The 25979-nt window shown below is 44.5% G+C and overlaps 1 protein-coding gene across 1 annotated transcript in view; it reads right to left on the bottom strand.

The window, feature by feature from the left end:
- The window catches only part of LOC126213528 (5'-AMP-activated protein kinase subunit gamma-2-like), an 889308-nt gene that overhangs the window by 39314 nt on the left and 824015 nt on the right, over positions 1–25979 (bottom strand). Inside the window, exon 10 of the mRNA XM_049941372.1 lies at positions 7328–7480. Within this exon, the coding sequence (XP_049797329.1) occupies positions 7328–7480 (153 nt within the window). The remainder of the gene's footprint in view (positions 1–7327; positions 7481–25979) is intronic.

The raw sequence follows: 25979 nt of genomic DNA on the forward strand, positions 1-25979 counted from the left end.
TTCGGGACTTCGCTGTGCGTGTGTGCTTTCTGCAGAGTTTGAAGTTTATAATATCGAGAGTTTTTGTTGTGTTTCACCGTTTGTTGATGGTGTAATAGTGATGGTGAATTACTATTGTTGCTACGGATGCAAAGAAAAATATGTGAAAGGGGGGATAGTAACTTTTCATGGGTACATACCATGTTGCTCTAGTTATCATATTAGTAAGAGACACTGTATATGTTTAAAAATTTCGTGACCCATTATAATTAAGGCTTGATTCTGTAGACCTATTTTTCTACAATTTTATGACTATATAATATATATTACGGCTCATAAAAAAGCTTACAAACAATCGCTTCCTCTCGTAAATTTGCTCCTCGAACAGGAAAGGGAATGCTTAGTTGTTTCAACAAATACTATCCTCCATGCATTTCTCAGTGACTTGTCGATTGTGTACATAAATTACTCGATCTACTATTTATTTAATAAACTGGGAGCAAGTACGTAAAATGCGTTAAATAAATACAAAGTGTCACCAGTAAGAAAAATTGTGCTTTAGGTCGCAAAAACGAGAAAATAAATACGCAGAAATAGCAGAAAAAAGGACGAATTAGCAGGGATATAATCGCTTAATGTGTGGCAAATTCGGTGTTTTTCGGACACTTGCAGAAGTGCTAGCGTACTGTCAAGTCGTTTTGCAAGACTTTCACGGCAAAAATGTACGTCAGGTCCTGTAATACTATAAAGTGCCGTATCATACCGAAAACTACCAAAAATCGAGTGCATCTGAACTCTGACACCTATCGCAAAGAAGCAGGATGTAATATCACTTGCCCTTAAAAGTTACGTAGCTGCTTTATTCCCGGTATCAAATGGGAATGTCTGCGCAACATATATAAACAATCCACGACACGTTCGAAAAGAATCCGTCTGTACGAGGTATGTAGTGGCATTCAAAATATACAGAGCGCTATACGGACAAACACACGACGTCCAGAGAACACGTGACCAGGCCAGCAACGTATGTTGACAACACAAAATTTGTTCTGCGCATGTGAATGCTCACTCCAGAGATATTTACTCTATGCCTTTTTCCAAGTATATTCGCAGGAAAGATACGCCAGGACACCGCACAGGCAGAAGATGAATTTAACAAATAACACCACCAACTGAATTTGGCAAAAAACTATACTGACAAAAAATAACACCGAACTTGGCCTTAGATTGAAACGTTTTCTTCCTGTCCCTAGTCGTTTGTGTGTATGTTGAACGGAAATGGCACCAGCACACTTCCCTCCAGAAGGTCGTTCTCTCTCTGATCCCATGGCACTGGTCGTTTTTCCACGATTTGAAAATTCATTGTATTTACCGCGACGATTGCAAATAACTTTTCCGACAAGAAGCAAATAAGAAATATGTCAAGCAAATGATGTTCAGCTACCAGGAGGACATTAGTAAGCATGATTCACTTACTTGTAACTGTTCATTTCAAAGATATGAAGAACAATTACGTCTTTTTTTTAAATAGCTCCCTGCATGTTTTTTATTTGCTAACTCACTTCCTCTCCTCAAGATCTGTTCGAACGTATGTTCTCGAAACTTCAACAAAAGCCCGTACCGAGCTACTGAGCGTCTCTCCTGCAGAGTCTTCCACTGGAGTTTATCTGTCATCTCCGCAACGCTCTCGAGATTACTAAACGATCCTGTAACGAAGCGCGCTGCTCTCCTTCGGATCTTCTCTCTCTCTTCTATCGACCCTATCTGGTACGGATCCCACACTGCTGAGCAGTATTCGAGCAGTGGGCGAACAAGCGTACTGTAACCTACTTCCTTTGTTTTCGGATTGCATTTCCTTAGGATTCTTCCATTGAATCTCAGTCTGACATCTGCTTTACTGACGATCAACTTTATATGATCATTCCATTTTAAATCACTCCTAATGCCTACTCCCAGATAATTTATGGAATTAACTGCTTCCAGTTGCTGACCTGCTATACTGCAGCTAAATGTTAAGGGATCTTTCTTTCTATGTATTCGCAGCACATTACACTTGCCTACATCGAGATCAGTTGCCATTCCCTGCACCATGCGTCAATTCACTGCAGATCCTCCTGCATTTCAGTACAATTTTCCATTGTCACAACCTCTCGATGTACTACAGCATCATCCGCAAAAAGCCTCAGTGGACTTCCGATGTCATCCACAAGGTCATTTATGTATACTGTGAATAGCAACGGCCCTACGACACTCCCGTGCGGCACACCTGAAATCACTCTTACTTCGGAAGACTTCTCTCAATTGAGAATGACGTGCTGCGTTCTGTTATCTATGAACTCTTCAATCCAATCACACGATTGGTCTGATAGTCCATATGCTCGTACTTTGTTCATTAAACGACTGTGGGGAACTGTACCGAACGCCTTGCGGAAGTCAAGAAACACGGCATCTACCTGGGAACCCGTGTCTGTGGCCCTCTGAGTCTCGTGGACGAATAGCGCGAGCTGGGTTTCACACGACCGTCTTTTTCAAAACCCATGCTGATTCCTACAGAGTAGATTTCTAGTCTCCAGAAAAGTCATTATACTCGAACATAATACGTGTTCCAAAATTCTAGAACTGATCGACGTTAGAGATATAGGTCTATAGTTCTGCACATCTGTTCGACGCCCCTTCTTGAAAACGGGGATGACCTGTGCCCTTTTCAAATCTTTTGGAACGCTACGCCCTTCTGGAGACCTACGGTACACCGCTGCAAGAAGGGGGGCAAGTTCCTTCGCGTACTCTGTGTAAAATCGAACTGGTATCCCATCAGGTCCAGCGGCCTTTCCTCTTTTGAGCGATTTTAATTGTTTCTCTATCCCTCTGTCGTCTATTTCGATATCTACCATTTTGTCATCTGTGCGACAATCTAGAGAAGGAACTACAGTGCAGTCTTCCTCTGTGAAACAGCTTTGGAAAAAGACATTTAGTATTTCGGCCTTTAGTCTGACATCCTCTGTTTCAGTACCATTTTGCTCACAGAGTGTCTGGACATTTTGTTTTGATCCACCTACCGCTTTGACATAAGACCAAAATTTCTTAGGATTTTCTGCCAAGTCAGTACACAGAACTTTACTTTCGAATTCATTGAACGCCTCTCGCATAGCCCTCCTCACACTACATTTCGCTTCGCGTAATTTTTGTCTGTCTGCAAGGCTTTGGCTATGTTTATGTTTGCTGTGAAGTTCCCTTTGCTTCCGCAGCAGTTTTCTAACTCGGTTGTTGTACCACGGTGGCTCTTTTCCATCTCTTACGACCTTGCTTGATACATACTCATCTAACACATATTGTACGATGGTTTTGAGCTTTGTCCACTGATCCTCAGCACTATCTGTACTTGAGACAAAACTTTTGTGTTGAGCTGTCAAGTACTCTGAAATCTGCTTTTTGTCACTTTTGCTAAACAGAAAAATCTTCCTACCTTTTTTAATATTTCCATTTACGGCTGAAATCATCGATGCAGTAGCCGCTTTATGATCGCTGATTCCTGTTCTGCGTTAACTGTTTCAAATAGTTGGTGTACATTATACTCACAGAAACCTTCAACTTAATGCTGTTGGATAGCAGAGGTATGCATTTTCCTCGTGTTTCCGTGTGTTTACTGTCTACTCCAACAAGTGGACAAGTTACGTTGGCCTTGGAAACTGCACTATGTGGTCGTACAAGAGAGGTAAACACAATTTCGTGTTACGTTTTTAATAACGCAATGTTTACATGAATAGTTGACAGTGGTAAGTTTTTCAACATGTCTATATGAGAGGAAGTGAATTAGTAAATAAAAAATAAAAAAGGAATACTGCTGTTCATATATTCGTTATGAACGGTGTTATAACAATGTTGATTAATGTCCTCCCGGCTGGTCAACAATATGTGTTTCACACGCCTTTTTCTCATCTTGCTTCTGGACAAAAAGTCATCCTGCGTGGTCAACATAAGTGGGACGTCCTGCATATCATATACAAGCGATGGACACTGTGTTTCCGTAAGGTACTATGTCCTGGCCTCCGTAAGAAAGTCACGGATTTATCGGTTTTCATCAACCAGGTGGTTATAACTAAAGAGCAGCTGATCTCGGAGGCCCACACTGGGCTGTAAGTATGGTATGACAGCAAAACTTTGTAGACCTGTTAATGCATTAATGCAGAACCAAATAATGCTGGAAAAAAATTAGTTCCAACTTTGGCCACCAGGTGCAAATCTGGCGCTGCACACTGCATGACGGTATGAAATCCATACTGTCATTTGACAAGTCATAATGTGGGTGAACAGTATTGGCTATCGAGAAAGAGACTGTGCCGTGTTATTGGATTGCTTTACGCGAATGTCAGCAACTACAGAATACGGCCAATTGAAAAATCTGCAAGGAGAGGACTGACATCATTATTTGTTTAAAGAAAATGATGATGAAATTCGATATTACGGATGAGCTTGGTTTGGCACCTGGAAGAGGAAGATGTCTATTCCCAGTGGAAGTTCTGGACGAGGTGGTTGTTGCTGTAAACGACCACACAGCACACGCCCGGCATAGTGCTAGCGGTCACACAGTGTCATGAAAACTGTCCACCCCACGTTCATCAGTACGGATAGTTTTGCAGTCTATTTTACACTGGTATCTGTACAACATCCAGATGGTGCAGCACATGGTTTGTTACTGCTAGGTTTGATCATCACGCGAGTGTTACGGAAATGCTTCAGGGACTCGGGTGGGAGTCTCTGGAGGAAAGGAGGCGTTCTTTTCGTGAATCGCTACTGAGGAAATTTAGAGAACCAGCATTTGAGGCTAACTGCAGTACAGTTTTACTGCCGCCGACTCACATTTCGCGGAAAGACCAGAAAGATAAGAGAGATTGAGGGCTCGTACAGAGGCATATAGGCAGTCATTTTTCCCTCGTTCTGTTTGGGAGTGGAACAGCGAGAGAAGATGCTAGTTGTGGTACGACGTACCCTGCGCCACGCACCATATGGTGGATTGCGGGCTATGCCTGTAGATGTAGAACTGAAACCACATCATCTGTAGCAACACTGAAATTTTGTCTTTGTTCAAATGGCTCTGAACACTATGGGACTTAACATCTGAGGTCATCAGTCCCCTAGAACTTAGAACTAATTAAACCTAACTAACGTAAGGACATCAAACACATCCATGCCCGAGCCAGGATTCGAACCTGCGACCGTAGCGGTCGCGCGGTTCCAGACTGAAGCGCCTAGAACCGCTCGGCCACTCCGGCCGGCGAGGCCAAAGACAGACTCGCAAGAAACACGCCGCCAACGTTCTCTCATCCATCAGTATTCAGATGGTCCCTGCAGACCGGAGGGCCACACGGGCAGTTCCAGTCTGCCATCCAGTACGACACCGAGACATACATCAGTTGCAGCCCACTCAGTTGCAGTTGCAGGCAGCAAATAACAACGAGAGTAGCACACATAGCCGACTTACACTTCACCAGCAGTCAGGTGGTCTATTGTACGACAACACCTGGAGTATCCCGAGTTAAATAATGTTCTATTCTTATGAATAAAGTACCAAGTTAACATATGCAGGCAGTTTGTGTTATTCAAAGAGGATACTGGCATTCAACCAACATCCTCTCCTTGCTTCCCACGGTAAAAGCCTGCAGCGACAACGAGACACGACAAAATTACCTCCAGAGGTTTTCCAGATGCATCGACTGCAAGACCACCTGATATGAATACATGTGACTTTTGGCCCTGGCAATATCTGAAAAGATGTGTTTTCCAGGCACACGTTCGGTCTCTGCCTGATCTGAAGGCAAGTACACAGTAACACATGGCTCAGATCCCACCACAACTGCTCCTAACAACTATCGGTCATATCACTTTACCGACAGGGCATACCATCGAAGTCTTCAACATTATGTCTTCCTCAATTGTTTGACTTTTTCTGCTCACGTCCCAGTCCTAATTCATACATATGGGAACATTGCTGTACGTCTTTCTCGCGTTCACAGCGCCAGATTTGCACCTGGTGGCCGAAATTGGAAACATATTTTTTCCCCAGTGTAAACAAACCAATATATATATATATATATATATATATATATATATATATATATATATATATATATAATGACCTAGTACATAGTGTCGGAAGTTCATGCGGCTTTTCGCCGATGATGCTGTAGTACACAGAGAAGTTGCAGCATTAGAAAATTGCAGCGAAATGCAGGAAGATCTGCAGCGGAGAGGCACTTGGTCCAGGGAGTGCCAACTGACCCTTAACATAGACAAATGTAATGTATTGCGAACACATAGAAAGAAGGATCCTTTATTGTATGATTATACGATAGCGGAAGAAACACTGGTAGCAGTTAATTGTGTAAAATATCTGGGAGTATGCGTACGGAACGATTTGAACTGGAATGATCATATAAAATTAATTGTTGGTAACGCGGGTGTCAGGTTGAGATTCATTGGGAGAGTCCTTAGAAAATGTAGTCCATCAACAAAGGAGGTGGCTTACAAAACACTCGGTCGACCTATACTTGAGTATTCCTCATCAGTGTGGGATCCGTACCAGGTGGGGTTGACAGACGAGATAGAGAAGACCCAAAGAAGAGCGGCGCGTTTCGTCACAGGGTTATTTGGTAAGCGAGACGGCGTTACGGAGATGTTTAGCAAACTCGAGTGGCAGACTCTGCAAGAGAGGCGCTCTGCATCGCGGTGTAGCTTGCTGTCCAGGTTTCGAGAGGGTGCGTTTCTGGATGAGGTATCGAGTATATTGCTTCCCCCTACTTATACCTCCCGAGGAGACCACGAATGTAAAATTAGAGAGATTCGAGCGCGCACGGAGGCTTTCCGGCAGTCGTTCTTCCCGCGAACCATACGCGAGTGGAACAGGAAAGGGAGGTAATGACAGTGGCACGTAAAGTGCCCTCCGCCACACACCGTTGGGTGGCTTGCGGAGTATGGATGTAGGTGTAGACGTAATAGAATATGTACCGAGTTTCGCTGCCATACGATAATCGAAGCCCGCACTGGATCTCTGTGAGTAGCTGTACTTCAATTATAACCATGCGGTTTTGGCTGGTTGGTTGGTTTGGGGGATTGGACCAAACAGCGAAGTCATCCGTTTCTTCGGATTAGGGAAGTGTGGGGAAGGAAATACCCCTTCAAAGGGACCATCCCGGCATTTGCCTGAAGTGATTCAGGGAAATCACGCAAAACCCAAATCAGGGTGACCGGACGTGGGTTTGAACCGTCGTCCTCCCGAATGCGAGTCCAGTGTGCTAATCGGGTACTCGGAGATAAAGAATGAACGCCCAGGGCGTAGGACTGTCCGACTCACCCCTCCAGGTGTCGAGCTTATGCTCCTCGAGTTCGCCGATGGCGGCGGAGGGCGAGGTGTAGTACATCTGCAGGATCTTGATGAAGTCGGTGATGGTCAGCATGCCCACGAACTCCTGCCGCTTGCTGTCCCACAGGGGGGCCGCGCGCACGCCTGCAACACAGACATTTTTTGGTGGTGGAGCTTCCTGTGGGACCAAACTGCTGAGGTCATCGGACCCCACGCTTACGCACTACGTAGTCTAACTTAAGCTAACTTACGCTAAGGACAAGACGAACACACCCATGCCCGAGGGAGGACTCGAACCTCCGACGGGGGCAGCCGCGCGAACCGTGGCAAGGTGCCTCAGACCGAGCGTCTACCCCGCGCGGCGGCAACCGAGAAAAACCAGAAAACGTCACACACAGCTGCTGCATTTTTCGGCGATTTATCACAAATTTAGCATTGGAGGACAGCGTGGAGGGTAAAAATCGTAGAGGGAGACCAAGAGATGAATACACTAAGCAGATTCAGAAGGATGTAGGTTGCAGTGAGTACTGGGAGATGAAGAAGATTGCAAAGGATAGAGTAGCATGGAGAGCTGCATCAAACCAGTCTCAGGACTGAAGACAACAACAACATTAATTTTTGGTAATTCTCCGCCCAGACTTTTGTTGCATCTCTCGCGAAATATGTAGGGTGTTCGTCTGTCGAACGTCCAAGTTTGGTGTATTTAAATGACTGCCTGAAAATGATCTAAGGTCGAAACTGCAATAGTTGAAATCGTAATAATTAGCACAGATGATGGCAAAAACGACGTAATTTAAAAAAAATTTCAGCGAGACGGTAATCCACTAACAAACACAGTTTTCCAGTTATATGCGTAATTCGATTGCACTGGTTATTACTGGAACCATTTAAATCAGTATTATAATTTAATGTTATTGTTCTTTGAAAACAAATGTTTTAAGTTTTACACGGCGATTTTGGTGCTGCAAAATTCAAAAGCGAAGGCAATATCACTATTTGTGCGAGTTAGCTTGTTACTAAAGTTTCATGTAAGATGAGGTTTCAAAATCTAACACTTCGATTTTATCCTAGGTCAACAGTTGTAACAGAGCCTATAATGTATTACGTACGCTCTGCTTTCCAAGCTTTTCACCATTATACAAGGGTCGTTCAAATGAGTAATGCCCCACATTTTTTCTAAAAAGCTATTAATATACACAGACAAACATCATCGTTGGTGCTTCACATTTGATGTTCGTTTTGTGCGCCGGTGAAGTTTCGTACCGTTCCGGCAGATGGCAGAGCCGTAGTACACAGTCAAAATGGCGTCTACATACGACTCACGTTGCAAGCAGCATGCTGTTACTGAATTCTCGCGTGTAGAATAGAAACGATGGTGAAAATCCATAAATATCTGTGTGCAGTGTGTGGCGATGCTGTGGTTGATATGAGTACAGTTGGACGTCCTGTCACAGCCACTGCTCCACACGTGTTGAGTCGTGCGGACGCCATTGTTCGTGCCCAACGGCGCATCACAGCTCGACAACTGGCTCTGCAGTCGTCCGTCAGCATTGGAAGTGCGCCTGCAATGATCGAGATTCTCTGATACAAAAAGAGGTGCTCACGATGGGCTCCACGAATGCTCACAGCGGATCAGAAGATTCAAAGAAAGGCCATTCCATCTGAAGTGTTGGAGCGTTCCGTCGCAGGTTCGAATCCTGCCTCGGGCATGGATGTGTGTGATGTTCTTAGGTTGGTTAGGTTTAAGTAGTTCTAAGTTCTAGGGGACTGATGACCACAGCTGTTGAGTCCCATAGTGCTCGGAGCCATTTGAACCATTTTTATTTGTTGGAGCGTTTTGAGACCAACAGAGAGGCCTTTCTGTCACGGATCGTTACGGGGAAAGAAAGCTGGGTGCACCACTTTGCGCCGGAAATAAAAAGGCATTCCCTGGAGTAGCATCATCCTCATTCACCATAAAAGAAGAAATTCGAGACAACCCCCCTGTGGCGGAAAATTCAAGATGACAGTCTTCTGGGATGTGAAGCTAAGAGAGTCAACCATCAATTAAGAGGCATATGTGACTATGAAAGGGAAGCAGTGGTTGGGAAGGGAGTGAGACAGGGTTGTAGCCTCTCCCCGATGCTATTCAATCTGTATATGGAGCAAGCAGTAAAGGAAACAAAAGAAAAGTTCGGAGTAGGAATTCAAATCCATGGAGAAGAAATAAAAACTTTGACGTTTGCCGATGGCATTGTAATTCTGTCAGAGACAGCAAAGGACTTGGAAGAGCAGTTGAACGGAATGGACAGTGTCTCGAAAGGAGGATATAAGATGAACATCAACAAAAGCAAAGCGAGGATAATGGAATGTAGTCGAATTAAATCGGGTGAGGCTGAGGGAATTAGATTAGGAAATGAGACACTTAAAGTAGTAAAGGAGTTTTGCTATTTCGGGAGCAAAATAACTGATGATGGTCGAAGTAGAGAGGATATAAAATGTAGATTGGCTATGGCAAGGAAAGCGTTTCTCAAGAAGAGAAATTTGTTAACATCGAGTATTGATTTAAGTGTCAGGAAGTCGTTTCTGAAAGTATTTGTATGGAGTGTAGCCATGTATGGAAGTGAAACATGGACGATAAATAGTTTAGACAAGAAGAGAATAGAAGCCTTCGAAATGTGGTGCTACAGAAGAATGCTGAAGATTAGATGGGTAGATCACGTAACTAATGAGGAGGTATTGAACAGGATTGGGGAGAAGAGGAGTTTGTGGCACAACTTGACTAGAAGAAGGGATCGGTTGGTAGGACATATTCTGAGGCATCACGGGATCACCAATTTAGTAGTGGAGGGCAGCGTGGAGGGTAAAAATCGTAGAGGGAGACCAAAAGATGAATACACTAAGCAGATTCAGAAGGATGTAGGCTGCAGTAGGTACTGGGAGATGAAGAAGCTTGCACAGGATAGAGTAGCATGAAGAGCTGCATCAAACCAGTCTCAGGACTGAAGACCACAACAACAACAACAACAACAACATGTGAATGAATAAACTCTAGTGCTGTCTCCGACATGTTCGATAGGACAGGAATCCAGCAGATATCTTGCTCCAACACGATAATGCACGCCCACACACGTTTCAGAACCCGGCAAGCTATAGCCAAATTGGGTTGGACATCATTGGCTGATCCACCCTATGGTTCAGACCTGGCACCCTAGGACTTCCATCTCTTTGGGCCGCTTAGAGATTCTCTACGGGGAACACACTTTTAAGAGGACAATAGCTTTCACCAGCAGGGAATACACGCTCTTCCACAACGTTGGCATACGGACATAGAACGTGATGGAGACTACGCAAAAAAAGTAGGACATGGACGAGACATGTTCACGTATATTGTCACCAAATTCTGATTCTTAACAATAATTATGTTCTGAGGAAAAAAAAGTGTGTGCCATTACTTACTGAAGACCGTCGTAATAAATAGCACTGCCGATGGCAAACACGACGTAATTTCAAAAATTCAACTGTAATCGACGAACAAAACCAGTTTTTCAGTTATATACGTAATTTGATTACACTGGTTACTATTGGAATCATTTAAATCAATATTATAATTTAATGTTATAGTTCTTGGAAACGAAGTGTTTTGAGTTCTATACGATGATTTTGGTGCTGCAAAATTGAAAAGTGAAGGCAATATCACTATTCGTAGGAGTTCAGTGCGTTAATAAAATGTGATGTAAGACGCAGTTTCAGAATTTAAGACTTGGATTTCATCCCAGGTCAACAGTTTTAACTGAGTCTACGATTCATTATGTATGCTCTGCATTCCAAGCTTTTCACCAATATATAAATTATCAAAATTTAAAATTTCTGAAAACACGAAAAATTCGAACTACATGTCTCGCAAAATACTGCATTTATTTGTATTTCCCGTGGAAGTGGTTTTTACTTTTCAATTTCTCACCCATCATGTGGTCATCATCAGAGTATATCGAGCCTTAGCCACAAACCTGAAGCTGTCCAAGACCTGACTATTCAACTATATACGACGACCGACTGGTGCAGTTACAAACAAAAGAGCCGAGTAGATGACAACGAAATAAGTCAATAACCCCAATAAACATAGGCACTGGAGCCGATGATCTCCCCGAAATGAAGTGCTACGAGTCACCACACCAACGTCTATCTACTAGTAGAACTGCCGGTGATCCAACCTGCAGATACGCAGCCGAGAAGAAACACTTTACAGGTGTTGCACATCACCGTAGATGTGAAAGCAGACGAATATGTCCGCTCATGGAAGCCCCATACGTCCAAAATTCACAGGCATGTTCCGGATGCACTGACAAGTCATTCACAATGCCTTCCGTGAGTCTATGGACACTCGCCCGAGCTGGAATACACCAAAGCACCTAAATATCATCCCCCCCACACACACACACACATCCTTTCACCATAAAGGAAATAAGACTGTGCAATTAACCGTGTTGTAAAATCGGCATGACGTGGCTCTAAGGGAAAGCACAGATTGCCCGGCCGCATATTCACTAGCGTTATTTGCTCGTTTCACTCTCTTCTACCTGCCTCTTTCGAATATACCGGTAATAGACAAACGCTTTATATCTGGTTGCAAACAAGGCTGTAACTAGTCTGCATAGGAAAACTTTACATTTCGGTACATCGATCGAAGAAAACTTGTAGGACGTCCAGAGAAGCAGTCCTTAATTTCAAAATTAAATATCTCGAAAACTAAGATCGACAGACACACGACATTTTTATTGTGAAAGTTTTAAGGATTTCATACAGAAGTCATACAAAACTTTCGAAATAGTACGAAAAGCTGCTAATAGTTGGCTCTTGACGCTGCGCAGCTTGTACAGTGTCTGCGTGCATAGCTAAACTCGTCTTCTGCAAGCTGTCTTTGCAATGACGTCACACAATCGTTCCGGAACGTCCGTCACACGGACTACAGAGGTGGTAAAAACGAACAATGGAATTTGCCATCACATACGGTAGTGGATCAGCGGAAATGGATTGACACGCAACAGCGATCTCCAATTCGAGTTCGCCCAGTGTGGTAGAGTGGGTCCGACGGACAAGTGTCTTTCAATGCGCCCTACAAAAGGTCGTCGCGAGAAGACAGATCGGGCGAATGTTGTTGTTGTGGTCTTCAGTCCTGAGACTGGTTTGATGCAGCTCTCCATGCTACTCTATCCTGTGCAAGCTTCTTCATCTCCCAGTACCTACTGCAGCCTACATCCTTCTGAATATGCTCAGTGTATTCATCTCTTTGTCTCCCTCTACAATTTTTACCCTCCACGCTGCCCTCCAGTACTAAATTGGTGATCCCTTGATGCCTCAGAACATGTCCTACCAACCGATCCCTTCTTCTAGTCAAGTTGTGCCACAAACTCCTCTTCTCCCCAATTCTATTCAATACCTCCTCATTAGTTATGTGATCAACCAATCTAATCTTCAGCATTCTTCTGTAGCACCACATTTCGAAAACTTCCATCCTCTTCATGTCTAAACTATTTATCGTCCACGTTTCACTTCCATACATGGCTACACTCCATACAAATACTTTCAGAAACGACTTCCTGACACTCAAATCAATATTCGATGTTAACAACTGGGAGATGAAGAAGCCTGCACAGGATAGAGTAGCATGGAGAGCTGCATCAAACCAGTCTCAGGACTGAAGACCACAATTCTTCAGAATTGCTTTCCTTGCCATTGCCAGTCTACATATTATATCCTCTCTCCTTCGACCATCATCAGTTATTTTGCTCCCCAAATAGCAAAACTCCTTTACTACTTGAAGTGTCTCATTTCCTAATCTAATACCCTCAGCATCACCCGACTTAATTCGACTACATTCCATTATCCTCGTTTTGCTTTTGTTGATGTTCATCTTATACCCTCCTTTCAAGACACTGTCCAGTCCATTCAACTGCTCTTCCAAGTCCTTTGCTGTCTCGGGCGAATATGGAAGCCAATCCTTCCCAGCGCCAGGAAGTTTGCGACAGACCAACGCAATCGCCGTGTAATTACACTTTGCCTGGAGCCAAGATTCGCCGCTAGATCTTCAGCGACGCTGCCTGTCCGTTGGCTGATGGCGAAGAGCTCGCGAATGACTTTCCCGTCGAGTCCTTTCAGGACATTACACCCTGTCTGATAATTGCGCCTTGTTGCGTTAGGGCTGTCTCTTAACCTGTAGTATTCCAGCAGCAGAAATACACGTTGTTCAATGGAATACACGATTTAAACGTCTTTCTGTACGCTAACCCTTTCTTCACTTTTCAACTGCGAAACTGATCGCTCTGAGCTGCGGCGCACTATTTATTTGGCACTATCTAGTCCGATTACAGCGCCGTCTGTTGGTATCTTTTCGAACTATTTCTAGACTTGAGTATAACTTTTGTAAAGGACTCTTACAGCTTGCACTTCGTTCAACTCGCCTACTGCTCTTATAATCCGAGATATCTAATTTTGAAATCAGGGACTTCCTCGCTGGGCACCCTGTATTTTCGTTCACGGATATACGAAAAAATATATCGAAAATTATAAAGGGTGTATCAAAAATAATCATCCGATTTTAATAAAATCGTAACTTATGTTATCTGAGATATGTTGTAAGTAGGCTGTTTAGGTTTTTGTGTTGGTAACGCCACGTAGCGCTCTGTATGAAAGTCTCTGGCTGTGCTGTGTGCAGTCTGTGGCTGGTTGGCATTGTTGTAATACTCGCCATTGTAGTGTTGGGCAGCTGGATGCGAACAGCGCGTAGCGTTGCGCAGTTGGAGGTGAGCCGCCAGCAGTGGTGGATGTGGGGAGAGAGATGGAGTTTTGAGAGCGGACGATCTGGACGTGTCTCCATCAGAGACAGTAAATTTGTAAGACTGGATGTCATGAACTGATAAATGACTTTTGAACACTATTAAGGTAAATACATTGTTTGTTCTCTATCAAAATCTTTCATTTGCTAACTATGCCTATCAGTAGTTAGAATCTTTTATTTAGCTGGCAGTATTGGCGCTCGCTGTATTGCAGTAGTTCGAGTAACGAAGATTCTTGTGAGGTAAGTGATTCATGAAAGGTATAGGCTATTGTTAGTCAGGGCCATTCTTTTGTAGGGATTATTGAAAATCAGATTGCGTTGCGCTGAAAATATTGTGCGTCAGTTTAGTGATGATCAGAATAAGTAAAGAGAGAAATGTCCGAGTACGTTCAGTTTTGCTCATCTGTTTGGAAAACAAGTAACTTAAGAGGTTTACCAGCGCAGTAATTCATAATTGTCCAAAGGTGACGTTTCACATATATGAAACCTCTTACGATATTTGATTTTCAAACAGCTGAGCAAAACTGAACGTACTCAGACATTTCTCTCTTTACTTATTCTGATCAACACTAAACTGACACACAATATTTTAAGTGCAACGCAATCTGACTTTGAGTAATCCCTACAAAAGAGTGGCCCTGACTAACAATAACCTATACCTTTCATGAATCACTTACCTCACAGAAATCTTCGTTACTCGAACTACTGCAATACAGCGAGCGCCAATACTGCCAGCTACATAAAAGATTCTAACTACTGAAGGCACTAAGTACTGATAGGCATATAGTTAGCAAATGAAAGATTTTGATACCGAACAATCAATGTATTTACCTTCATAGTGTTCAAAAGTCATAATATATATATCAATTCGTGACATCCAGTCTTACAAATTTACTCTCTGTGACGGACACACGTCCACATCGTCCGCTCTCAAAACTCCGCCGTCTCTCTCCCCACATCCACCACTGCTGGCGGCTCACCTCCAACTGCGCAACGCTACGCGCTGTTAACAGCCAACTGTCCAACTCTACAATAGCGAATAGAGTTGTGGCGATTCGTGAATGAGTCGTTCATTAGAACGACTCTAAATAAAGAATCGAATCGTGATACGGACGAATCATCGTTCAAAAGAATCGTAAGAACGATTGCGTGTTTCCGAGTCGTGACGATTCCAATGGTTCATCGATTCTTAGTATGCACTACGCTATGCATCGAAGGTAACTGCCGAGTCGTGCCGAATGATTACGACCGCCAGATGGCAGTCAAGTGGAGGATGCGTGTGAACAAAGGATGCAATTTTGCACCACCTTTCGCACAAATCGACTCCTCTTCCCTTGGCATACTGAAATAAAACAATAGATGCAATCAAATCAAACGTGACGTTTCGTCAATTAAGGCATTACACGTATAAATCGAGAGTCACACTTGTAACGTCATATGCATGTTTACACATAAATAAACTATAACTGACACAGTTCGATTCTAACCCCATTGACAATTTCAGACATGTCCTGCCATCTGTGAGTACGATGTAGAACTTTTTGCATTCCGTAAGAATCGTGCCATCAGAGACTAGAATGAATCGTGAACGAATCGATTCGCAATGTGAGATTGAATCGGAGGAATCGAATAGGGAAAAAGAATCGTGTTGCCCAACTCTAATAGCCAATATTCCAACAATGAGTCCAACCAGCCACAGACTGCACAGAGCACAGCCAGTGATTTTCATACAGAGCGCTACGTGGCGTTACCAACATAAAAACCTGAACAGCGTACTTACAATGTGCGTGAACAACGTACTATTGGAAAAACCAAACTCTAAAGTTTCACATGGGACACCGCCACACTGCCATTTGGAAGGGAGGGAATTTTTAAATCAAAGGATTACTGAACAGTGGATCGGTCGCAATGCACCAAATGATTCAGCCTCACATTACTGGCCTCCAAGGTCATCGGACCTGACTGTATGTGATTATTTCTTGTGGGGGTTTATAAAAGACTCTGTCTGTGTGCCTTCGTTACCAACAACAAAGAATGACCTGAGACATCGCATAACAGCAGCTGTGGAAGCTGTAATTCAAGACACGCTCGATGCAGTCTGGGAACAATCTCAATACCGCACTCACGTATGTCGTGCATCTGTAGGGGGCATACTGAACACCAATGAGACGGTATGAAAAAAACTTTATGAGATTCCCGTTCATAAAAAAAAGGAATTCATTCTTCTTTCTTCTCCTTTATCGTCGCCTTGTCCCACGTCACGTAGGCGTTGCTCTTCTGCATCCTTCTCCTCCATTACCTCTTCCTTCTTCCATCCTTTCTCCCTTAGGTCCCCGGATATCTTATCCTTCCACCTCATCTTCAACTCTGTTTCCGATGTACTCTTCCGCTTCCCGTACCACCTCAGTCTGCTCTCTTGTATCTGTTTCCCCATGGGTCCCACTTTCACAGCTCCTCTAATAATTTCTAATCCTGTCCTTCCTTGTTACCCCACAGTATCCTCATTTCCGCCACTTCCTTTCCTGGGCTACTGTGATTGGCCACGTCTCTGCCCCGTATATCACAGCAGGCCTTACCACTGACTTGTACACTTTCCCTTTCTACCCAATGGTCACCTTCCTGTCGCACAATACTGCACTCATTTTCCTCCAGTTGTTCCAACCTCAATTTATTCGGTGTTGTATCTCGCTTTCCAGTCCTCTGTCCCTCTGTACGTACGACCCCAGGTATTTAAATTTGCAGACCGATTTCAGCTCATCGGCCTGGATCTTTCAAGACCTCATCTGCACATCCTTCAGTGCTAAATACTCTGACGAAATTCATTACATACGTTTATTAGTTTCAGAAATATAGACGTGCCAAATCGGATGATTCTTTTTGATACACCCTGTACGATTCTACGAGCATGAACTTCGACGATAGTGTTCCGATACGTACCTTGAAATACTATACTTATGTGTAAAGACGTCTTGTCTATTTCGTCACCTACGTTCTTGTCTATTTCGTCACTAACGTCATATCCAGCCCGTATACACAGGGTTTGGTCAAACTGTCACGTTGCCATCGCTAATATGGTGCATGAATCCCGTTGGCATTCAAAACAGCTTCCAATCGTCTCGGAATTGATAAATACAGGCCCTGTGCTGTTTTCAAGGGAATCGTATACCATTCTTCCTGAAAAACAGTGGCAAGTTCAGACGACGATAATCAAGGTAGATGCAACTACGCGCCCTTCTGTCCAAAGTACGAGAGTAGTTTGAAAAGTTCTCAGAATAACAACGAGAGCATCCCATGTAGGCTTTCACGGCCGGCGTCTTCATCAGTAAACACTTCCGGGCTAAATTGCCGTGGTCGATCTGTAGAACTACTTCTCCCTGACGTTTCGTTCTCAACTACGGAGAACGTCTTCCGAGGTGAGTCGACGCTTATATGGAGATCGTAGGGGGCGCCACCGCACGTCACGTGGCGTCGATGTGTAGCTATCTCTGGCTATCGTCTGTCACGTGATTGATGCAACGTCGACCGCCATATCCTATCCAATTTTAATCGTTCTTCTTTACGATTAAAATTGTATTGATGTTTGTGGATTTCAATTGTCTCTCTATACATACGTGTATAATAATGCGACGTCCTCGCTAGCACGCTTGTTTCACCAAATTTTATTTCGTTATCTCCATCCTTAAAAACATGTTCCGCTACTGCCGATTTGTCGATATGTCCCAAGCGACAGTTTCTTTTGTGCTCCGTCAACCGTGTATTGATGCTTCTTTTTGTGGTTCCTATGTAAACCCTGCCACAACTGCACGGAATTTTATATACCCCTGGGGTGGCTAGGGGGTGACGAGCATCTTTTGTTGATCTTAGGCATTCACTAATTTTCTTAGTAGGTCTGAAAATGGTCTCTACCTGAAACTTGGCTAGTACTTTCCCAATGCGATCCGTGATGTTATGGATGAACGGAAGAAATACTTTTCCAGCTGATGGTTGTTGCTGTCTCCCATTTTTAGGCATTTTTCTATTTTGGTGAAGTGCTCGGTTAATCTCGTTTTTCGTATAACCATTTTTCGCAAAGGCCATTCGTAAATGATTTAGTTCTTCTTGTAAGTAGCCTGGTTCACAAATATTATTGGCCCTATCCACTAGTGTTTTTATGACCCCCTCTTTTGCCTAGGGTGGTGGTTTGAGTTCTTATGGAGGTAGCGATCAGTATGTGTACCTTTCCTGTAGACCTTATGGCCTAAGGTCCCATCCGCCCGTTTGATAACTGATACATCCAAGAAGTTAAGTTGTCCATTATTCTCACCTCGAAAGATGTTCTCCGTAGTTGAGAACGAAACGTCAGGGAGAAGAAGTTCTACAGATCGACCACGGCAATTTAGCCCGGAAGTGTTTACTGATAACAACGAGAGGTTAGTGCTAGTGATATTCATTGGACTGTTGCCTATAAACACGTGCCACGTCAGTGCTCTTGGAAGAGAGCTGTGGCGGTGACGTGGCTCTGTTGTTGTTCCCGCGTAGTGATTTGCCAAGATGGAAAAAAAAAAAAATCGAGATTCGAGCAGTACTTCGTAAAGAAAGGTATGAAAGCGAAGAACATTCGTGCGGATTTCCAGAATACACTGTGGGACTCTCATCCTTCATATTCAACTGTTGCCAAGTGAAGACGAATTTAAATTTGGTCGGGAGAATTTAGATGATGATCCGACCGCAGCCTACCTAGCCTCTGAAGTTGCGACAGTCTTTTCTTTTTTCGTCTCTTTCCTCTTGTCAGGCGCAACGCTAATGGCCAGGGAAAAGTTGACACGTTCAGATATATCGAGTGTCAGAGGAGTCAACACGGGCAGCGAGACTGTGTGTGTGTGTGTGTGTGTGTGTGTGTGTGTGTGTGTGTGTGTGTGTGTGTGACCTTGTTCGCGGCCTCTGCCGGGAGATTGGCAGCCCTGCCCAGAGAAAACAAACACGAGTGCGCCGCTTCTTCGCTCAGACTAATGGCCGTCCGCGAAGAGAACAGTGGACAGCGGTTCGCAGAGACCTAGCTGGCAGTCGGCTAACGGCGCAGGTTTCTACAAAACTGCGAAAGCAGCGACAGGCAAAAACAAATCCGTGAGTCTTAATTTTAAACCACGAACAAAGTCAGTGTACACAGCCACACCCAGTAATGGATGCCGCAACCTCAGACACGCACATTTCGAAGAACTTCGCCACGCTAGTCGGGGGCGGGAGCAGAACCTCTCTAAAGCAGTTCCTCACGAAAGAAAGGTTTAAGTCGCTGTGTTACCGTTTTGATTAAAAAAAAAGAAAGAAAGAATCATAACAGAGGATACGTTACGAACCAGGTGGAATCGTTTCAATACCCGAAAATAAGGATATTTTATTTATGCATCCGCCTTATTTCCGAGAAACAGACGACTATGTGATATTGATCAGTTGTTGATGTATGCGAGGTACCGCGAAATTTATAATAATAATAATAATATTTAATATTATTGTTTTTGTTGTCGTCTTGAATCCGAAGACTGGTTTGATTTAGCTCTCCACGCTACTCTATCCTCTGTAAGAAACTTTATCTCTGAGTAACTACTGCATCCTACATCCTTCTCAATCTGTTTAGTCTCCCTCTACGACTTTTATCCTCCACACATCCCTTCCAATACTACACTACTGGCCGTTAAAATTGCTACACCACGAAGATGACGTGCTACAGACGCGAAATTCAACCGACAGGAAGAACATGCTGAGATATGCATATGATTAGCTTTTCAGAGCATTCACGCAAGGTTGGCGCCGGTGGCGACACCTACAACGTGCCGACATGAGGAAAGTTTCCAACCGATTTCTCATACACAAACAGCAGTTGACCGGCGTTGCCTGGTGAAACGTTGATGTGATGTCTCCTGTAACGACAGAAATGCGTACCATCACGTTTCCGACTTTGATAGAGGTCGGATTGTAGCCTATCGCGATTGCGGTTTATCGTATCGCGACATTGCTGCTCGCGTCGGTCGAGATCCAGTTACTGTTAGCAGAATATGGAATCGGTGGGTTCAGGAGGGTAATACGGAACGCCGTGCTGGATCCCAACGGCCTCGTATCACTAGCAGTCGAGATGACAGGCATCTTATCCGCACGGCTGCAAAGGATCGTGCAGCCACGTCTCGATCCCCGAGTGAACAGATGGTGACGTTTGCAAGACGACAACCATCTGCACGAACAGTTAGACGACATTTGCAGCAGCACGGACTATCAGCTCGGAGACCGCGGCTGCGATTACCCTTGACGCTGCATCACAGACAGGAGCGCCTGCGATAGTGTACTCGACGACGAACCTGGGTGCACGAATGGCAAAACGCCATTTTTTCGAATGAATCCAGGTTCTGTTTACAGAATCACGATCGTCGCATCCGTGTTTTGGGACATCGCGGTGAACGCACATTGGAAGCGTGTATTCGCCATCGCCATACTGGCGTATCACCCGGCGTGATGGTATGGAGTGTCTTCTTGGTGTAGCAATTTTAATGGCCAGTAGTGTAAGTTGGTAATCCCTTGATGTCTCAAACTGTATCCTATCAACCAATCCCTTGTTCTAGTCAAGCTGTGCCACAAATTTCTTGTCTCCCAATTCTATACAGTACCACCTCATTAATTACGTGATCTAGTCGTATCCAGCATTTTCCTATACCACCACATTCTCTTCTCTTCCAGTTTATCTATCATTCATTCTCCATTTCCACATATGGCAACACTCCATACAAATACCTTTAGAAAAGACTTCCTGACACTAAAATATCTACATCTACACGTTCCACAAACCTCCGTACGGCGCGCGGCGGAGGGTACCCTGTAACACAACTATTCGTTTACTTTCCTGCTCCACTATGGTAAGGCGAGGGAAGAAGGACTAGTTATATACCTGCTTATGAGTACTAATTTCTCGTATCTTATATTCGTGGTCCTTACGCGAAATGTACACTCCTGGAAATTGAAATAAGAACACCGTGAATTCATTGTCCCAGGAAGGGGAAACTTTATTGACACATTCCTGGGGTCAGATACATCACATCATCACACTGACAGAACCACAGGCACATAGACACAGGCAACAGAGCATGCACAATGTCGGCACTAGTACAGTGTATATCCACCTTTCGCAGCAATGCAGGCTGCTATTCTCCCATGGAGACGATCGTAGAGATGCTGGATGTAGTCCTGTGGAACGGCTTGCCATGCCATTTCCACCTGGCGCCTCAGTTGGACCAGCGTTCGTGCTGGACGTGCAGACCGCGTGAGACGACGCTTCATCCAGTCCCAAACATGCTCAATGGGGGACAGATCCAGAGATCTTGCTGGCCAGGGTAGTTGACTTACACCTTTTAGAGCACGTTGGGTGGCACGGGATACATGCGGACGTGTATTGTCCTGTTGGAACAGCAAGTTCCCTTGCCGGTCTAGGAATGGTAGAACGATGGGTTCGATGACGGTTTGGATGTACCGTGCACTATTCAGTGTCCCCTCGACGATCACCAGTGGTGTACGGCCAGTGTAGGAGATCGCTCCCCGCACCATGAAACCGGGTGTTGGCCCTGTGTGCCTCGGTCGTATGCAGTCCTGATTGTGGCGCTCACCTGCACGGCGCCAAACACGCATACGACCATCATTGGCACCGAGGCAGAAGCGACTCTCATCGCTGAAGACGACACGTCTCCATTCGTCCCTCCATTCACGCCTGTCGCGACACCACTGGAGGCGGGCTGCACGATGTTGGGGCGTGAGCGGAAGACGGCCTAACGGTGTGCGGGACCGTAGCCCAGCTTCATGGAGACGGTTGCGAATGGTCCTCGCCGATACCCCAGGAGCAACAGTCCCTAATTTGCTGGGAAGTGGCGGTGCGGTCCCCTACGGCACTGCGTAGGATCCTACGGTCTTGGCGTGCATCCGTGCGTCGCTGCGGTCCGGTCCCAGGTCGACGGGCACGTGCACCTTCCGCCGACCACTGGCGACAACATCGATGTACTGTGGAGACCTCACGCCCCACGTGTTGAGCAATTCGGCGGTACGTCCACCCGGCCTCCCGCATGCCCACGATACGCCCTCGCTCAAAGTCCGTCAACTGCACATACGGTTCACGTCCACGCTGTCGCGGCATGCTACCAGTGTTAAAGACTGCGATGGAGCTCCGTATCCCACGGCAAACTGGCTGACACTGACGGCGGCGGTGCACAAATGCTGCGCAGCTAGCGCCATTCGACGGCCAACACCGCGGTTCCTGGTGTGTCCGCTGTGCCGTGCGTGTGATCATTGCTTGTACAGCCCTCTCGCAGTGTCCGGAGCAAGTATGGTGGGTCTGACACACCGGTGTCAATGTGTTCTTTTTTCCATTTCCAGGAGTGTATGTTGCCTGCAGTAGAATCGTTCTGCAGTCAACTTCAAATGCCGGGTCTCTGAACTTTCTCAGTAGTGCTCTTCGAAATTGTCTTCTTCCCTCCAGGGATACCAATTTGACGCACCGAAGCATCTTCGTAACACTTGCATGCTGATCTAACCTAACGGTAACAAATCTAGACGCTCGCGTCGTAAGTGCTTCGGTGTCTTCCATCAATCCCACCTGGTGCATATCCCAAACACTACACAAGTACTCAAGAATAGGTCGCACTAGCGTCCTATATGCGGATATATATATATATATATATATATATATATATATATATATATATATATATATATCTGATGTTAATTTTTCCTCTTCCGAAACACTTCTCTTTCCATTACTATTCTGCATTTTCTATCCCCTCTACTTAAGCCATCAACAGTTATTTTTGTTGCCTAAATAGCAAAACAGCTACTACTCGAAGTGTCACGTTTCCTAACCCAAGTCCCTCAGCATGACCTGATGTAATCCGACTACATTCCAATATCCTTGCTACGCCTTTGGTCTCCCTGTACTTAAATTCGTACTCAAAATTTTTCTTTCGTTTCCTTTAGTGTTTGCACAACGTACAAATAACATAGGGGATAGGTTACAACTCCCGTCTCAAACACTGCTTCCCTTTCATGCCCCTCGAATCTTACAACCGCCGTCTGGTATCCGTATAAGCTGTAAATAGCCTTTCGCTCCCTGTATTTTACCTCTGATACCTTCAGAATTTCAAACAGTCAACATTATCAGAACCTTTCTCCAAGTGTACAAATGCTATAGACGTAAGTTTGCTTTTCTTCTAAAGTAAGTCACATGTTCCAGTATTTCTCCAAAATCCAAACTGATCTTTCCCGACGTCGGCTTCTACCAGTTTTTCCATTCTTCTGTTACGAATTCGTGTTAGTATTTTGCAACCATGACTTATTAAACTGACAGTTCGGTAATTTTCCCACCTGTCGGCACCTGCTTTCTTTTGTAAATGGAATTGTTATATTCTTCTTCTTTCGCCCATCTTTATCTACTTGGATACCCTGCAATTCACATTTAAGTGCCTGGCAGAGTGTTCATCGAACCACCTTCGCAATTCACTATTATTCCAGTCTCGTATAGGCCGCGGAAAGAATGAACACCTATATCGTTCCGTACGAGCTCTGATTTCCCTAATTTTATCGTGGTCATCGTTCCTCCCCATGTAGGAGGATAAAGTTGGTGATTGGAATTTCGTGAGAAGTTTCCGTCGCAACGAAAAACGCCTTTCTTTTAATGATGTCCACCCCAAATCCTGTATAATTTCTGTGACACTCTCTCCCATATTTCGCGATGATACAAAACGTGGTGCTTTTCTTTGAACTTTCTCGGTGTACTCCGTCAGTCCTATCTGGTAAGGATCCCACATCGCGCAGCAGTATTCTGAAAGAGGACGGACAAGCGTAGTGTAGGCAGTCTCCTTACTAGGTCTGTTACATTTTCCAAGTGTTCTGCCAATGAAACGCAGTCTTTAGTTAGCCTTCCCCACGACATTTTCCATGTGTTCCTTCCAATTTAAGTTGTTCGTAATTGTAATACCTAGGTATTCAGTTGAATTTACGGCTTTTAGATTAGACTGATTTATTGTGTAACCGAAGTTTAACGAGTTCCTTTTCGCACTGATGTGGATGACTCACACTTTTCGTTATTTAGACTCAACTCCCACTTTTCGCACCATTCAAATATCTTTTCTAAATCGTTTTGCAGTTTCTTTTGATATTCTGATGACTTCATTAGACGACAAACGACAGGCAACTTAAGACAGGCAACTTAAGACAGCTGCTCAGATTGTCTCCCAAATCGTTTATATAGATAAGGAACAGCAAAGGGCCTGTAACACTGCGTTGGGGAACGCCTGAAATCATTTCTGTTTTACTCGATTACTTTACGTCAATTACTACGAACTGTGACCTCTCTGACAGGAAATCACAAATCCAGTCACGTAACTGAAACGATATATCGTAAGCACGCAATTTCACTACGAGCCGGTTGTGTGGTACAGTGTCAAAAAACCTTCCGGAAATCCAGAAATACGAAACTGATCTGAAATCCCTTGTCAATAGCACTCAACACTTCATGTGAGTAAAGAGCTATTTGTGTTTCACAGGGACGATGTTTTCTAAACCCATGTTGGCTGTGCTTCAATAGACCGTTTCCTTCGAGGTAATTCATAATGTTAGAAAACAATGTATATTCCAAAATGCTGCTGCATATCGACGTTAACGATATGGGCCTGTAATTTAGTGGGTTACTCTTACTATCTTTCTTGAATACTGGTGTGAGCTGTTCAACTTTCCAGTCTTTGGGTACGGATCTTCCGTCGAGCGACCGGTTGTGTATGATTGTTAAGTATGGAGCTAATGCATCAGCAAACTCCGAAAGGAACCTAATTGGTATACAGTCTGGACCAGAAGACTTGCTTTTATTAAGTTATTTAAGTTGCTTCACTACTCCGAGGATATTTACTTCTACGTTACTCTCATGTTGGCAGCTGTTCTCGATTCCAATTCTGGAATATTTACTTCGTCGTCTTTAGTGAAAGCATTTCGGAAGGCTGTGTTTAGTACATCTACATCTACATTTATACTCCGCAAGCCACCCAACGGCGTGTGGCGGAGGGCACTTTACGTGCCACTGTCATTACCTCCCTTTCCTGTTCCAGTCGCGTATGGTTCGCGGGAAGAACGACTGTCTGAAAGCCTCCGTGCGCGCTCGAATCTCTCTAATTTTACATTCGTGATCTCCTCGGGAGGTATAAGTAGGGGGAAGCAATATATTCGATACCTCATCCAGAAACGCACCCTCTCGAATACTGGACAGCGAGCTACACCGCGATGCAGAGCGCCTCTCTTGCAGAGTCTGCCACTTGAGTTTGCTAAACATCTCCGTAACGCTGCCACGGTTACCAAATAACCCTGTGATGAAACGCGCCGCTCTTCTTTGGATCTTCTCTATCTCCTCCGTCAACCCGATCTGGTACGGGTCCCACACTGATGAGCAATACTCAAGTATAGGTCGAACGAGTGTTTTGTAAGCCACCTCCTTTGTTGATGGACTACATTTTCCAAGGACTCTCCCAATGAATCTCAACCTGGTACCCGCCTTACCAACAATTAATTGTATATGATCATGCCACTTCAAATCGTTCCGCACGCATACTCCCAGATATTTTACAGAAGTAACTGCTACCAGTGTTTGTTCCGCTATCATATACAATAAAGGATCCTTCTTTCTATGTATTCGCAATACATTACATTTGTCTATGTTAAGGGACAGTTGCCACTCCCTGCACCAAGTGCCTATCCGCTGCAGATCTTCCTGCATTTCGCTACAATTTTCTAATGCTGCAACTTCTCTGTATACTACAGCATCATCCGCGAAAAGCC

This window comes from Schistocerca nitens, chromosome 11, assembly GCF_023898315.1.
Source record: "Schistocerca nitens isolate TAMUIC-IGC-003100 chromosome 11, iqSchNite1.1, whole genome shotgun sequence".
NCBI lineage: Eukaryota > Metazoa > Arthropoda > Insecta > Orthoptera > Acrididae > Schistocerca > Schistocerca nitens.